This window comes from Pimephales promelas, chromosome 4, assembly GCF_988280905.1.
Source record: "Pimephales promelas chromosome 4, fPimPro1.hap1.1, whole genome shotgun sequence".
In the NCBI taxonomy this organism is placed as follows: Eukaryota; Metazoa; Chordata; class Actinopteri; order Cypriniformes; family Leuciscidae; genus Pimephales; species Pimephales promelas.
Genome location: NC_142772.1, coordinates 26,214,827 through 26,231,802, shown reverse-complemented (window position 1 = coordinate 26,231,802; position 16,976 = coordinate 26,214,827). Strand labels below are relative to the sequence as shown.

General features: G+C 40.8%; 1 protein-coding gene across 1 annotated transcript; it reads right to left on the bottom strand.

Annotated features, from left to right (window-relative positions):
* Positions 1-82: 82 nt before the first annotated feature.
* Positions 83-15,512, bottom strand: LOC120461859 (IgGFc-binding protein). Its single transcript, XM_039650171.2, has 26 exons — positions 15,491-15,512; positions 15,334-15,384; positions 13,988-15,160; positions 13,545-13,885; positions 12,870-13,443; positions 12,103-12,707; positions 11,407-11,974; positions 10,725-11,323; positions 10,059-10,623; positions 9,747-9,943; positions 9,445-9,583; positions 8,745-9,349; positions 8,049-8,616; positions 7,372-7,970; positions 6,719-7,283; positions 6,407-6,603; positions 6,113-6,251; positions 5,413-6,017; positions 4,702-5,272; positions 4,023-4,621; positions 3,366-3,930; positions 3,005-3,201; positions 2,771-2,909; positions 2,356-2,684; positions 520-1,078; positions 83-426 (listed from the first exon to the last, which is right to left on the bottom strand). Coding segments are annotated over exons 2-26 (11,049 nt in total). The 5' UTR covers positions 15,383-15,384; positions 15,491-15,512; the 3' UTR covers positions 83-424.
* Positions 15,513-16,976: the final 1,464 nt, after the last annotated feature.

The following is a 16,976-nucleotide window of genomic DNA, read 5'->3' as shown; positions in this document are numbered from 1 at the left end:
AGCTGACATATGGTTGGCATAACCTATATTTCTGTTAATGACTTTTGGCATTTATAATAACAGACACAGGAAATGACACAGCTTAATGAAATCAACATAATGCACATAGATGCAAGAATTTAATAAGAATGTTAATTATGGAAGCATTTGAAGGAATAAATCAAGTTTAAAACAGAGCAATTTTCCCAAGATTAACTATAGACTGATTTCTGGATAGCACAAATCTTTATGTAGCCATTCAAGAAAAGAAACTCGCTTAAATATCAATTTTAAACACCAAATCTAATATTACATAATGTGATATTAAGTAATGACAAAAACTGTTATATATGTCAACATTTTAACTGTGAAAAGCAAAGCAGAATATTATTTATTTAGCAATTTTTTTCACTGGGATCCATGCGACTTGAGAAAAATATCTTCATCCTGTTGGAAATAAAAGACAGGAAAGGTAGCATTAATGTAATATATAATTAAACATATATTAAACAAAGATTTTGAGTCATGGCCATGACTTACAGCAGTTTGCGAGCTTTTTCCACTCTGGAGACACGTCAGCCTTTACCAGTGCACAAGACGACACATAATTATTGAAGGCATTGCATAAAGCATTTCGACTTCCATCATTGAGACACATTTGGAAAAGGCAGTCGGCAGCGAATCGCCTCTTTGAAATTATGTCATGGCACTGGGCAAATGGGCCCTTCGCATTCTCTAACAAGCCACAATAGCTTTGTCCACTATATAGTAACTTCTTATCATCTGAGCAAGGGGGAAAGTGCCAGCAGTTGCTGTTGCTTTCAGGGACACTCCAAGACTTTGCCCATTCTGTGATGTCTGTCATGCTCTTACCACTTGGTGTGACATAATCATCCTGCAGGTCATTACTGTAGGTTCCACACATTCCAACTATGTTATTATAATAACTACTGGACAATGTCACCATGAGGGTATTCGCCCAATTAAACATGACCTCCAAGCCAAAATCTGTCTGCAGGACTCCTGTTGTACCCAATTTCGTTATGTTGATCCCATCAGAGTTTAAACTTACAGGAAGGTTCGAAACTGTGCCATCAATCTGGATAGGATAAAATGAGAGCAAGAAACAGACATATTAAAGGGATACTAAATGAAAAGGATTTAGCATTAAGCTTTGTATTGGTAGAAAACCTGCAGTATTTTCGAATGACCATGCTTTTCCACCCTCATATCCCATGAGAGATATATGTATTTTTTGTCTGGAAAAAAAAATCCTCCGATGACACAAAAATTGCCATTTTGCGTCATCTCGAGGATTTTTTTGGCCAGAGGCTAAAGACCTCTTTTTTCTCTTTTATCTGTTTTCATCAATGCCCATAGAGGGTGGGATCTCACTCACAGAATGTACACAATAGTGTCAGCCATTTTTTTTGGAAGCTAGGCTAGCAGGCTCTTGTTCTGTGGAGAAAGCGGAGTAGTAGGGTTTACCATCCTCTTTTTCCCAGACATGTCCGGCCGTCGATGTCTGGGATTAAGCTTTTGCTTTCTGCAGTCGCCATTCATTGTTTACATGTACAGCTTTTGTTATAATTTAACTAAATTCATTCAAGTTGGTGAATCTGAATGTAGTGTTGACATGAACGCTAAACAAGTGATCGGTTGATCTGCGTTTTAACATTGCTAAGCAATTCCCGCTCCTCCGTGAGAGATACGAGACCGGTGCGTCTCACAGGTGTCGCTCATCAGCAATCACGCCACCGGCCTCGCACCATTCTCCCATGGCCCTGGCCTCGTTTTGCTCGCCACAGTAAACATAAGGAATGGTGACTATAAAATGCAAAAGTAAAAATAAAATACAAATCCCAGACATTTTGGGCGTTCTCGAAACACATTTTCGGGCAGACTCATCACAGAGACTCACTAGTAGTCTTGACTTGTTGTTTAACTACTGCGCTCTGTTACCGGTAGGCGTGGCCTCCTAGGGCAGCGAAGCAAGTGCATTTCTAGACTCTGGGAGTCTAGAAAGCTCCAAATTCAAAAATAATTTAACATTTCTGAAACATAAATGACCCATTTTATATACACATGCATCTCACCACTCAGAGGTGAAGTATCCCTTTAAGTAGAGAATTTCAAAAGTGTACAACAGGGGTAGTCAACACTGCTCCAGGAGATTTTAGCTCCAAACCTACAGTATCTGAACTAGCCAATTAAGCTGAAAATTACTTTAAAATAGCAGGTGTGTTGGAGCAAGGTCGAAACTGAAGTCTGTTAGAAGGTAGTCCTCTGGGTGCAAGGTTGGCTTCCCCTAATATACAATATTACCTTAGAGGGACATTGAGATGTTTTAACATTGACTTGATGGTACTGACTTACTGTCACATGATTGCGGTTTCCTCGGATGAAAGTGATCTCATGTCCTCTGACTGTAATGGTGGCTGACTTCACGTAAGCACCACGTGTGCCTTTGAGCATCTCATTCTTGTTGACGATGCTGAAAGGTGTTAGTGTTAGGTCTTTGCCTGAAGTTTTAACTAAAGTATAGGAGCAAGTACCCTGGAAGGAAAAGTGGCTTCCATCAAAGGTTTTGTAAAGAGGATCGTCTTTGGCAATGCAGGAGGCCTTTGACTTTGCAACACACAGTGCCTTATTGTCCTTTACAGTGCAGTACTCTTGTTCACGGCACTCATAGTTACTGCAAGGATCTGGAACAGAGGTGTGCATCTGTATTATGGTTTCATTTAAACCTCATTGGGAAATTCTTTACAATGTTCATTGTAGACAAACTTACCTTTCTTGTAGCACCCAATTACACCTTCTTTTTTGTCACAGATCTGATCTGCATCACATTTAAAAGGTTCACAGGAGAACACTCCAGTTTTGCAGAGGCATTTCTCTTTACACTGTCCTTGAAAGACTGTCTCACCTGACTGCAGAAAAAATAAGACACAATAAGTGTCAGTTTCTTCCTGTGACTAGTGTGATGTTTGACTACTGCAAGAAAGAAAGTGAGATGGTTTCTCACCTTGTAAAACTTTCCATCTACATTACAACCACAGTCCTGCAAAGTCTTGCATTCACCTCCATCAAACAAGAAGCCATCATCACACTGACATCCTTCCTGACATGGTGGACAATCCTGTGAGTTAGTCAGGCTGGCGCAGGTTGAAGAACAAGTTTCAGCACAAAGGTCATAGTGACTGTTTGCCGAACACTCGAGTGCTGGAAGAATTCAAGATTGTTTTTAGAGACTGGCTCAGAAATCAGTTTTTAGAGAGAATGTTTAATTTGACATAGTAGCTTCTTCAACTAAAGGCTACGTAAAAAGAAGGCCAGCAAGAGGACAAACAAGAAGAGGGTCATTTGAGGAACATGAAGACACTTACGACAGAAGGTTTTATTCCTCCAGCTGTTGATTGTCGTCCCAATCTCTTGACAGCTGGCGACATACCTTTGTATGTGGCGACAGTGAACAGTCTTGTCTTTTGGTTGTGCTGCCACATCTTTAACGCATTCATCAAAGAATTTCTGAGGTGGAATTTTTTCGTAACAACCAGAAAATGGTCCCTTCTTTGCGATTAGCATACTGCAAGCTGTTTCTGCCTCTGTCTGTTTGTCTTTGTCCGGATTTAAACATTTGGAGCCACAATTTGTTTGGCACATAATTTTATCTGATGGCAAAACCCAGGAGTCAGCAAAGTACTCCACGGAAGATGTCTGAATACCATCTGGCAGGAGAAAATCATCGGCGCTGTTTCCATTGTAGTTACCACAGAGACCTTTGACTGCATTTTTAAAAGTGGACGGGATCTCGATTTTGGCCATGGATACTGTATCATATGTCAGTTTCAATCCAAACTCTGTTTCCACAACAATGTTAACACCGCTCTGATAGACTTGTACCAGTCCATCATTCACAGTCACGGGGAGATTAGTTTTAACTTTGTTCAACTGTAAAGAAAATACCAACATAAAAGATTTTAGGCAACAGTATTTGATCACTTAATACTATATTGTTAGTGTTTTAGTAACCAGTACATTACCTGAACCTCCCAGATGTGGCCGGGCAGCAAAGTAATCGTGGATAATTCTATTTGTATTTCCACTCTTCGAGTAAAGACTATCTCAGAGGAGGACTGCTGTTTGACTAATACACTGAAAGAGTTCATGTCCTCATCCTTGTTCTGAGCTGTCTCTGCCAATCTATACTCACAGTCTCCTTCAACAGTGAAGGACTTCCCATCGAATGTCTGATAAAGCCCAAAGCCTGACACTGAGCAAATGGCTTTGCTCTCTGGGAAACAGCCCAGAACACCATTCAGAACCTGGCACTTCTCAGTTGGTTTGCAGGTGAATCCATCATTACACTGAACTCTTCCATTCTCTTTGCAGACACATCTCTGCTGGCACTTGTCCTGAGGGAAGAATTCCTGACCCAGCTGATAGTACTTGCCCTTTTCAGTACAGCCACACTGCTTAGCAGCCACACACTCACCATCGCTCAGGACAAAGCCTTTGTCACATGTGCAACCTTCAACACAGGGAGTTCCCATACAGCTCTTGGGCTCAGTGAGGCCATAACACGTCTGCGGGCATCCTGTCGCACAAACCTCATAGTGGCTGTGTGCCTTACAGTTTGTAGCTGTGGACAGACCATATTAAGAACTAATGTCAAACTACGTTAATGAGTTATAATAATATTTGAAATAAAACAATACTAACGGCAAAAACTGTCGGTTCTCCAGGATTCCACTTGGCCAAGTGCATCTTGACAAGCAGCTGTGTATGCAGTAAGAGCACTGCAGAGTGCTGACGAATGACCCCCGTACATACACATATCATACACACAATCCTCATAAAACTGATTTGGATTTACTTTATTATGGCAGCCTTTGAATGGTCCCTGTTTGTCAGTGATCTTGCTGCAAGGCTTTGTAAAAGGGACTTGGTTTCTCTCGGTGGCGTCACATTTAGGACATGCTTTGCCCTGACATCCATCTGAGCATCCAGGGTCATCCTTGACTTTCCAGCTGGTTCCAAAAATGGTTGGGGTGGCAGCAAGAGTTTTGTTAGGAGTAAGCAAATCATCATTGACATTGTCATTCCAGTTGCCGCAAAGCCCCCCCACTTGACTGTAGTAAGTGCTGGGGAGAGTCAGTGCCACGTGGCTATCCCAGTTGAATTTCAATGTCAGATCAAACTCAGTTTTTATCACGCCAAAGAACCCACTGTAGAATATTGAAAGTCGACCATCTTCTGGTTCAAATGGCAAATTCACATACTGGTTGTTGACCTTTTGAGACAAATTCATCCAAATAAATTATTATTCAAAACCATGTGTAATTTTTGGTAAGTCATTGTACAGTTACAATCGACTGGCTATGCATGCGGTTATTCGTATTACAGGTAGAAGAGTCTTTTTGATGAACTGACCTTCACTTTGCGTGGGCTTTCCTTGCTTAAGACAATTGTGTATCCATAGACTGTTAAGGATACAGTCTTAGTGTAAGCAACTGCCATGTTTCTTCCTCTGTTCTCATTCTTGACCAGCACCTCAAAAGGTATCAATGATGGGTCAGCTGTATCGAGTAGCTTGGACAAATAATAGGTGCAGGTTCCTTGAAAGTCAAAGGCTTTACCATCAAATGTGCGGTAGTGTGGATCCCCTGCACCCTGGCAGGTACTATAGGAAATTGGGTAACAATCTTTTACTCCATTCCGTGTGTCACACACTTGGGACTTCTTACATTTTGTTGGTGTGCATTCAACATTTCCAGTTTGAGGGTTACACACACATTTCTCTGTGCATTGTTTCTCACCCCAAAATGTCTGCTCAGCTAGATATTGTCGGCCTTTGTACGTGCAGCCACACTTTTTCACAGGTGTGCATTCATCTCCACTGCGGACAAAACCTGCATTGCACTGGCAGCCTTCCACACATGGCAGTGTGCACTTGTCTGGGGCATTTCGATCAGCACAAGAGGGGGGACAGGCAGTGCCACAGGCATCATAATGCATATTGACAGGACAGTAAGTAGCTTGAAGGATGAAACAGAGAAAAGAGAGCATGTAAATACCTTGTATATAAACATATATTTTACTTTCATGGTACACTTCTTATAAACATAAATACCTTTGCTGTAGCACCCAATGGCGCCATCTTTTTTGCCACAGATCTGATCTTTATTACATTCCAAGGGTTCACATGAGAACACTCCGGCTTTACAGTAGCATTTCTCTTCACACTTTCCCTGAATGACTGTCTCACCAGACTGCAGAATATATTAAAGAAATCAATATTTTGGTTGGAAAGATAAAAAAAACATTGTTTTCTCTGTGGTTATTGTCACTGGTGTCATGTTTGGATACAATTAATAATAAATAAGTAAAAATTAAAATGAATAGAACGAACCAGATAGATTCTCACCTTGTAAAACTTTCCATCTACATTACAACCACAGTCATCCAAAGTCTTACATTCACCTCCATCAAACAAAAAGCCATCATCACACTGACATCCTTCCTGACACATCGGGCATTTCTGTGACTTTGTCAGGCTTGCACAGGTCGAGGAACAGGTGTCAGCACAGAGTTCATAGTGACTGTTTTTGAAACATGTGAGTGCTGAAAGAAAACAGTGAAATTTTAAAGAAAAACGTATTGTTTGGTGCATTAATGGGCATTATGTAGATAGGCTCGAGGAGAGTTATTTTTAAACGTAAAGTATGCAGACACTTACGACAGAAGGTTTTATTCCTCCAGCTGTTGATTGTCGTCCCAATCTCTTGACAGCTGGCCGCATACCTTTGTATGTGGCGACAGTGAACAGTCTTGTCTTTTGGTTGTGCTGCCACATCTTTAACGCATTCATCAAAGAATTTCTGAGGTGGAATTTTTTCGTAACAACCAGAAAATGGTCCCTTCTCTGCGATTAGCATACTGCAAGCTGTTTCTGCCTCGGTCTGTTTGTCTGTGTCCGGATTTAAACATTTGGAACCACAATTTGTTTGACACATCAGCTTGTCTGATGGTGAAACCCAGGACTCAGCAAAATCTACCACAGATGTCGTCTGAATACCACCTGACAGAAGAAAATCATCGGCGCTGTTTCCATTGTAGTTACCACAGAGACCTTTGACTGCATTTTTAAAAGTGGACGGGATCTCGATTTTGGCCATGGAGACTGTATCATATGTCAGTTTCAATCCAAACTCTGTTTCCACAACAATGTTAACACCGCTCTGATAGACTTGTACCAGTCCATCATTCACAGTCACGGGGAGATTAGTTTTAACTTTGTTCAACTGTAAAAAAAATACCAACATAAAAGATTTTAGGCAACAGTCTTTGATCACTTAAAAACTATTTGTGTTTAGGTAACCAGTACATTACCTGAACCTCCCAGATGTGGCCGGGCAGCAAAGTAATCGTGGATTGTTTTATTTGTATTTCCACTCTTCGAGTAAAGACTATCTCAGAGGAGGACTGCTGTTTGACTAATACACTGAAAGAGTTTATGTCCTCATCCTTGTTCTGAGCTGTCTCTGCCAATCTATACTCACAGTCTCCTTCAACAGTGAAGGACTTCCCATCGAATGTCTGATAAAGCCCAAAGCCTGACACTGAGCAAATGGCTTTGCTCTCTGGGAAACAGCCCAGAACACCATTCAGAACCTGGCACTTCTCAGTTGGTTTGCAGGTGAATCCATCATTACACTGAACTCTTCCATTCTCTTTGCAGACACATCTCTGCTGGCACTTGTCCTGAGGGAAGAATTCCTGACCCAGCTGATAGTACTTGCCCTTTTCAGTACAGCCACACTGCTTAGCAGCCACACACTCACCATCGCTCAGGACAAAGCCTTTGTCACATGTGCAACCTTCAACACAGGGAGTTCCCATACAGCTCTTGGGCTCAGTGAGGCCATAACACGTCTGCGGGCATCCTGTCGCACAAACCTCATAGTGGCTGTGTGCCTTACAGTTTGTAGCTGTGGACAGACCATATTAAACTAATGTCAAACTACGTTAATGAGTTATAATTATATTTGAAATAAAACAATACTAACGGCAAAAACTGTTGGTTCTCCAGGATTCCACTTGGCCAAGTGCATCTTGACAAGCAGCTGTGTATGCAGTAAGAGCACTGCAGAGTGCTGACGAATGACCCCCGTACATACACATATCATACACACAATCCTCATAAAACTGATTTGGATTCACTTTATTATGGCAGCCTTTGAATGGTCCCTGTTTGTCAGTGATCTTGCTGCAAGGCTTTGTAAAAGTGACTTTGTTTCTCTCGGTGGCGTCACATTTAGGACATGCTTTGCCCTGACATCCATCTGAGCATCCAGGGTCATCCTTGACTTTCCAGCTGGTTCCAAAAATGGTTGGGGTGGCAGCAAGAGTTTTGTCAGGAGTAAGCAAATCATCATTGACATTGTCATTCCAGTTGCCGCAAAGCCCCCCCACTTGACTGTAGTAAGTGCTGGGGAGAGTCAGTGCCACGTGGCTATCCCAGTTGAATTTCAATGTCAGATCAAACTCAGTTTTTATCACGCCAAAGTACCCATTGCGGAATATGGAGAATCGGCCATCTTGTTCAAATGGCAAATTCACATACAGGTTGTTGACCTTTAGGACACAAGTTACCAACGAATTAACAAAAGTTTTTGTTTTTTCTAGGTTAGCATATAATGACATTTGTTCATGCCTTTATGCAGTATTCATGTTATTTGTATAAGAGTTTTAAATGTACGGACCTTCACTTTGCCTGGGTCATCTTTACTCAAGACAATTGTGTATCCATAGACTGTTAAGGATACAGTCTTAGTGTAAGCAACTGCCATGTTTCTTCCTCTGTTCTCATTCTTGACCAGCACCTCAAAAGGTATCAATGATGGGTCAGCTGTATTGAGTAGCTTGGACAAGTAATAGGTGCAGGTTCCTTGAAAGTCAAAGGTTTTACCATCAAATGTGCGGTAGTGTGGATCCCCTGCACCCTGGCAGGTACTATAGGAAATTGGGTAACAATCTCTCACTCCATTCCGTGTGTCACACACTAGGGGATTCTTACACTTTGTTGGTGTGCATTCAACCTTTCCAGTTTGAGGGTTACACACACATTTCTCTGTGCATTTATTGTCACCCCAAAATGTCTGCTCAGCTAGATAATATCGGCCTTTGTACGTGCAGCCACACTTTTTCACAGGTGTGCATTCATCTCCACTGCGGACAAAACCTGCATTGCACAGGCAGCCTTCCACACATGGCAGTGTGCACTCTTCTGGACCATCTCTATCAGCACAAGAGGGGGGACAGGCAGTGCCACAGGCATCATAATGCATATTGACTGGACAGTAAGTAGCTTGAAGGATGAAACAGAGAAAAGAGAGCATGTAAATACCTTGTATATAAACATATATTTTACTTTCATGGTACACTTCTTATAAACATAAATACCTTTGCTGTAGCACCCAATGGCGCCATCTTTTTTGCCACATATCTGATCTTCATTGCATTCCAAGGGTTCACATGAGAACACTCCGGCTTTACAGTAGCATTTCTCTTCACACTCTCCCCGAATGACTGTCTCACCAGACTGCAGAATATATTAAAGAAATCAATATTTTGGTTGGAAAGATAAAAAAAAAAAACATTGTTTTCTCTGTGGTTATTGTCACTGGTGTCATGTTTGGGTACAATTAATAATAAATAAATAAGTAAAAAATAAAATGAATAGAACGAACCAGATAGATTCTCACCTTGTAAAACTTTCCATCTACATTACAACCACAGTCATCCAAAGTCTTACATTCACCTCCATCAAACAAAAAGCCATCATCACACTGACATCCTTCCTGACACATCGGGCATTTCTGTGACTTTGTCAGGCTTGCACAGGTCGAGGAACAGGTGTCAGCACAGAGTTCATAGTGACTGTTTTTGAAACATGTGAGTGCTGAAAGAAAACAGTGAAATTTTAAAGAAAAACGTATTGTTTGGTGCATTAATGGGCATTATGTAGATAGGCTCGAGGAGAGTTATTTTTAAACGTAAAGTATGCAGACACTTACGACAGAAGGTTTTATTCCTCCAGCTGTTGATTGTCGTCCCAATCTCTTGACAGCTGGCCGCATACCTTTGTATGTGGCGACAGTGAACAGTCTTGTCTTTTGGTTGTGCTGCCACATCTTTAACGCATTCATCAAAGAATTTCTGAGGTGGAATTTTTTCGTAACAACCAGAAAATGGTCCCTTCTCTGCGATTAGCATACTGCAAGCTGTTTCTGCCTCTGTCTGTTTGTCTGTGTCCGGATTTAAACATTTGGAGCCACAATTTGTTTGACACATCAGCTTGTCTGATGGTGAAACCCAGGACTCAGCAAAATCTACCACAGATGTCGTCTGAATACCATCTGGCAGGAGAAAATCATCGGCGCTGTTTCCATTGTAGTTACCACAGAGACCTTTGACTGCATTTTTAAAAGTGGACGGGATCTCGATTTTGGCCATGGAGACTGTATCATATGTCAGTTTCAATCCAAACTCTGTTTCCACAACAATGTTAACACCGCTCTGATAGACTTGTACCAGTCCTTCCTCCACAGTCACGGGGAGATTGGTTTTAACATTGTCCACCTGTTAAAAAAAAAAGAAGCTAAATCAAACTTTAACATTGTAGGCGACAGTATTTGATCACTTAAAAACTATTGTTAGCGTTTTAGTAACCAGTACATTACCTGAACCTCCCAGATGTGGCCGGGCAGCAAAGTAATCGTGGATTGTTCTATTTGTATTTCCACTCTTCGAGTAAAGACTATCTCAGAGGAGGACTGCTGTTTGACTAATACACTGAAAGAGTTTATGTCCTCATCCTTGTTCTGAGCTGTCTCTGCCAATCTATACTCACAGTCTCCTTCAACAGTGAAGGACTTCCCATCGAATGTCTGATAAAGCCCAAAGCCTGACACTGAGCAAATGGCTTTGCTCTCTGGGAAACAGCCCAGAACACCATTCAGAACCTGGCATTTCTCAGTTGGTTTGCAGGTGAATCCATCATTACACTGAACTCTTCCATTCTCTTTGCAGACACATCTCTGCTGGCACTTGTCCTGAGGGAAGAATTCCTGACCCAGCTGATAGTACTTGCCCTCGTAAGAACAGCCACACTGTTCCATAGGCGTACATTCACCATTGCTCAGGACAAAGCCCTCATCACAAATACAGCCTTCAACGCAGGGAGTTCCCTCACAGCCCTTGGGCTCAGTGAGGCCATAACACGTCTGGGAACATCCTGTCGCGCAAACCTCATAGTGGCTGTTGTCCATACAGGATGCAGCTGTGGACAAATGATATTAAGGACTATTTTCACAATATGTACAATCGTAAAGAGAAGTAAATGTTGTTGCAATGAATACTAACGGCAAAAACTGTCGGTTCTCCAGGATTCCACTTGGCCAAGTGCATCTTGACAAGCAGCTGTGTATGCAGTAAGAGCACTGCAGAGTGCTGACGAATGACCCCCGTACATACACATATCATACACACAATCCTCATAAAACTGATTTGGATTTACTTTATTATGGCAGCCTTTGAATGGTCCCTGTTTGTCAGTGATCTTGCTGCAAGGCTTTGTAAAAGTGACTTTGTTTCTCTCGGTGGCGTCACATTTAGGACATGCTTTGCCCTGACATCCATCTGAGCATCCAGGGTCATCCTTGACTTTCCAGCTGGTTCCAAAAATGGTTGGGGTGGCAGCAAGAGTTTTGTCAGGAGTAAGCAAATCATCATTGACATTGTCATTCCAGTTGCCGCAAAGCCCCCCCACTTGACTGTAGTAAGTGCTGGGGAGAGTCAGTGCCACGTGGCTATCCCAGTTGAATTTCAATGTCAGATCAAACTCAGTTTTTATCACGCCAAAGTACCCATTGCGGAATATGGAGAATCGGCCATCTTGTTCAAATGGCAAATTCACATACAAGTTGTTGACCTTTAGGACACAAGTTACCAACGAATTAACAAAAGTTTTTGTTTTTTCTAGGTTAGCATATAATGACATTTGTTCATGCCTTTATGCAGTATTCATATTATTTGTATAAGAGTTTTAAATGTACTGACCTTCACTTTGCCTGGGTCATCTTTACTCAAGACAATTGTGTATCCATAGACTGTTAAGGATACAGTCTTAGTGTAAGCAACTGCCATGTTTCTTCCTCTGTTCTCATTCTTGACCAGCACCTCAAAAGGTATCAATGATGGGTCAGCTGTATCGAGTAGCTTGGACAAGTAATAGGTGCAGGTTCCTTGAAAGTCAAAGGCTTTACCATCAAATGTGCGGTAGTGTGGATCCCCTGCACCCTGGCAGGTACTATAGGACATTGGGTAACAATCTTTTACTCCATTCCGTGTGTCACACACTTGGGACTTCTTACATTTTGTTGGTGTGCATTCGACATTTCCAGTTTGAGGGTTACACACACATTTCTCTGTGCATTGTTTCTCACCCCAAAATGTCTGCTCAGCTAGATAATATCGGCCTTTGTACGTGCAGCCACACTTTTTCACAGGTGTGCATTCATCTCCACTGCGGACAAAACCTGCATTGCACTGGCAGCCTTCCACACATGGCAGTGTGCACTTGTCTGGGGCATTTCGATCAGCACAAGAGGGCGGACAGGCAGTGCCACAGGCATCATAATGCATATTGACAGGACAGTCCAGAGCTTTGAGCAGAAGAGAAAAACAAAAATATAAATATTCTGATTACACGTCACATTAATTGCCTACCAAAATCCTAGCATAATTAATTAAACAATGTTTCATTCAAATTCATGAATCTAAATATTGAACGCATTTAAATCTCACATATATACATATGCACTTACGGCAGTTGGAAAGTGTCCTCCACATTCCAGTGATTTTGATTCCAGCTGACATGCAAGCATCAACGTAGCTTTGAATGTTGTTGCAGAGGAAGTTTCTGAAACCGTTGTTAATACAGACATCATAGACACAATTATCTACATACATGTGGGGATCCACAGTGTTGTGGCAATTGGCAAATGGACCATCAGTTTTAGCCATGACACCACAGTTTATGTCTTTTTTGTACTCCTCTTGAAGATTTAAAGAGCAACTTGGGCATTGTCCATTACAGTCATCATTACAAAACAAATCATTATCTGGAACTTTCCAGGTCTTGGCAAACTCGATGATATTGGAGAGCACCTTGCCCTTGGGATCAGTGTACTCATCTCTTCGGTCACCATTATAGTTTCCACAAAGACCACCTACAGTCTGGAAATAGCTGCTTGGAGCTGTGATATACAACATCATATTCCAGTCATATTTAACCTCTAAGCCAAAATTCGTTGATATAATAACATTCCATCCCCTCTGATCCACTTTTATTTTGCCACCATCTACAGTCAAAGGCAGGTAAGTATTTTCGCCATCAAACTAGAATGAAAGACAAGAACAAAAAAAAAAAGAGATATTCCAATTGTTCAGTGTGGTTTTAAACGCATCAAAAAACTTTATAAAGTGTTTGTTACGCTTACCTCCACTACTCCTCTTTGGCTGCCTGCCACCACGGTGTGATTGTACACAAGGACAGAAACCGTCCTTACATAAGCCACCCTTTTACTTCCCCGGTGATTATTCTTTGCCAAGACAATAAATGGTACAAGACCTTTTTGAGGCTTTGTATTGTTTGCCATGACGTAAGTACAAGTTCCCTGAAAGTCAAATAACTTTCCATCAAACGTTTTGTAATGAGGATCGCCAACGGCCTGACATGTGGCAGTGGAAGTGGGGACGCAGACACCCTTTTTGCACTCTTCCTGCTGACGGCACTTAATAGTCTCACAAGGGTCTGATGGAGGCTGTGTTGACGTAAAAACTTGGGGAACACAAGACAGGTGTTTATTTTTGGTTATAATAAATATGTCATTTCTGACGTTACAAAAAAGAAACTGTACGTTGTTCAGTCATCATTTCTTACCTGTGTTACACACTCCTGTTGTGGCATATCCATACCTTGGTTTCCCACCAAAAACATAAGCAGCCATCAGCGAATCACCTGATATAGTGATGGGACCATTCTGCGAACCAATTGACTTGGTAGCCCATACAAATTTGTCATTAGCGGGGAACGTTTTCCATTTCAGTGAGCCGCTGATAGTGGAGGCTGATGCTGCTTCAGCAACTACAACAACAGTGTTGTCATAGCCATCTTGAGAGTAAATGGTCCAGGATTTTGACATCTCAGAGGTTGGTATGACATTGGTTAGAAACTCATCATTTGGAAAATTGCTACTGAAATACATTACCATGATGTTTTTGCTACTTTGGATGAGTATAGCATTTCTGCTCACATCAACAGCTAAAACTTCTCCAGAATGCAGCTTCCTTTTTTTTGGAAACTTATGCCTATTGAAAATGGACACAACAGTGTTGTCCTCTGGGGCAACCACATAGGCAGTGTCTCGGCTGAAGGACTGATGCATAGCAGGGACCAGGTATTCGTGGGAGAGAAACTCAATTGGTACCAGCTGCTCATAGACATGCTCACAGGTGCCTATGATCATGGAGCACTCGTGTCCGGCCAAGACGGCTACTGGAGACGTGGATATGATTTTCGTTCCGGACAAATTTTCCAGACTGCGAAGTTGATAAACTTCGTAGGGAGCCAAAGTGATGGTTTTGGTCTTCGGGGCTTTCCAAAAAAATCCTGAAATGGAGACGATCTCAATTGTGTTCATATAATTGCCATTGATTATGGCTACCAGCTTTTTATATGGACTTGGACCCGTGTTTGGAGTAAAAACTACATAACTCTTGCCAAGTTGATTTATCGGGAAGATCACACTGCTGTCTCCGGTGTATTCCTTTATGTTGGATGATACAACCGAGATAAGAGCAGTAGAAGAGATGTAAACAGTCTTCCGGAAGACTCCGTCACCTTCCATCTCAGTGTTTGCCGGCAGGACAATCCGTTTGGTCTCACCTCGTCCTATGTTCACATTTTCACTGTAACTCAATCCCTTTATCTCAATTTTCACAGTGGCTGGGGAATCCTGTGCTGTAATGGAGAGAGTCGGACTGGCTTTTCCATACTGGTAATTTGTCATAAAAGCAGTGATGAATTCGCGCCCTATTGGACATCCGCTGACTGCTGTAGGAAAACAGAAACACAATATTGTTAATGCCATTTTTAAATGCATTTATAGATAGTGATATATAGTAAAGCAAACGTTACCAAAGTACTTGGAGAAAAAAAAGTTAGTTGCCATGAAATCTTGATTATGGGTTAAAAACCATATTATAAAACAATATAATTTATCTTACCAGTGACTGTTAAAACTGCCACGCAGAAAAGAAAAGACCGTGTCTCCATGGCTGTAACAGAGTAACCATACATTTAGCACTCCTGATGTTTTTAGTTTTAAATCCTAGTTATAAAAGAATGAACATTTAGTAATTCAAGAGAGTGAGCAATACTTACCTGAAGGCCAGGTCTCTTGTGAACAAAATCTTTTTTAAAAGGGAGGGCTTATATACTATTGCTGGTAACGTAAAAAAAAAAAAAATTAATAATAATTTCTGGAAACAGGATCTAATTTTTAAGGTACATAAAGTACACAATGTTCTGCACCACTGCTAACAAACATAAAACTGTCGACAGAATTTTTTTTTTTACTAGACATAATATTTGTGAGTTTATAAACCAAATATACTTAAAGGAGGGAAAGATTCAGACGGTTTGAAGTGTGTGTATTTGGATTTAAATGAACACACCACAGTGTACATTTCCTTCAAACAAACCAAACTATATGTCACTAAATACATTGAACATTCACGAAGCCTATGAGCATCCTTTTGCAGCGGTGTCTTCAGTTAAACATTTCCTGCTAGTCACACTTATGTGAGTGTTCACAGTTTATTAATTTTGGGTGATTATGCTTTAAATAAATACAATATTTATTCATGTATATATATATTTATCCGATATGCAATGTGGGTTTAGCATTTAATTTTTACAATCTTTGTCAGTGACTGCGTGTACTATGACGAATTGTTCAAACAGAAACAAGGCAGATGACTTAGGGTGTTTGCCAAGCTTTCAAAGTGCAATGTATATAGAATTTGACAGTACAAACAGAAACTGATGAGTTTTAATTACTTTGTATGCCTGACATGTTTGCCTAGATAGTGTGTAGTGAAACTAGCTAATCCTCCACTTGAAGAGATCAGACTTCTCAGAACTACTGCTGTTATTTCCCTAATCTAACCTGAGCCTTTAGCAAAATTAATGTCACTTGAAGACTTTGAAGGGTAATATCAGAAGATATTTGCCTGCACTGTTATTACTGTCTCCAAAAAAAAAAAAGGGCTAACTTGGTGGCTTTGTTGCCTCTAGCACAGTGTGCCTTGAATTTGCTCATGACATGCTGAAAAATAATCAATATATTTCGGAGGGCAGCATAAGAAAACTGCGTCTCTGTCAAAGCTCATGGGACTTCCAGCAAGACAATGACCCTAAACACTTTAAGAACCCTGTGTTGCCAACTAATTTCGAGAGGGGGTTCAGTTAAAAATCGGCAGCTGGCAGCAGGAAGTAGCTGACCATACCTGCCAATATAACCGGACGTCAATTGTCACAAATAATCGGAAATCGGAGGTAGATGCCCCCATGGATGCAATTAGCCAGGCAAATAAGTTATTATATCAACATATATATATATATATCATTTAAGTAAAATACTTCTGGTAATTATTTTATATTATTTGATTAAAAAAGGTTTATCAAATATAAATCAGGTAACAAAGAACATAGACATAATACAATAAGCTACTAACTAAATATAATTTATGAATGAGTGTACATATTTGTTAAATAATTAAACATATACATACAGAAAGAAATGCCTTTGTAATCATATTGTACATGTATTAAATATACATAAACATAATTTAAACTTAAATAATAA

Bases quoted from the DNA above. Each gene is read 5' to 3' on its own strand.
- LOC120461859 (XM_039650171.2), bottom strand. From the start codon at position 15,382: ATGGAGACACGGTCTTTTCTTTTCTGCGTGGCAGTTTTAACAGTCACT. The intron at 11,324-11,406 runs GTTAGTATTCAT...ATTTGTCCACAG, and splicing joins GAGAACCGACAGTTTTTGCC to CTGCATCCTGTATGGACAAC. The intron at 8,617-8,744 runs GTCCGTACATTT...TGTGTCCTAAAG, and splicing joins ATGACCCAGGCAAAGTGAAG to GTCAACAACCTGTATGTGAA.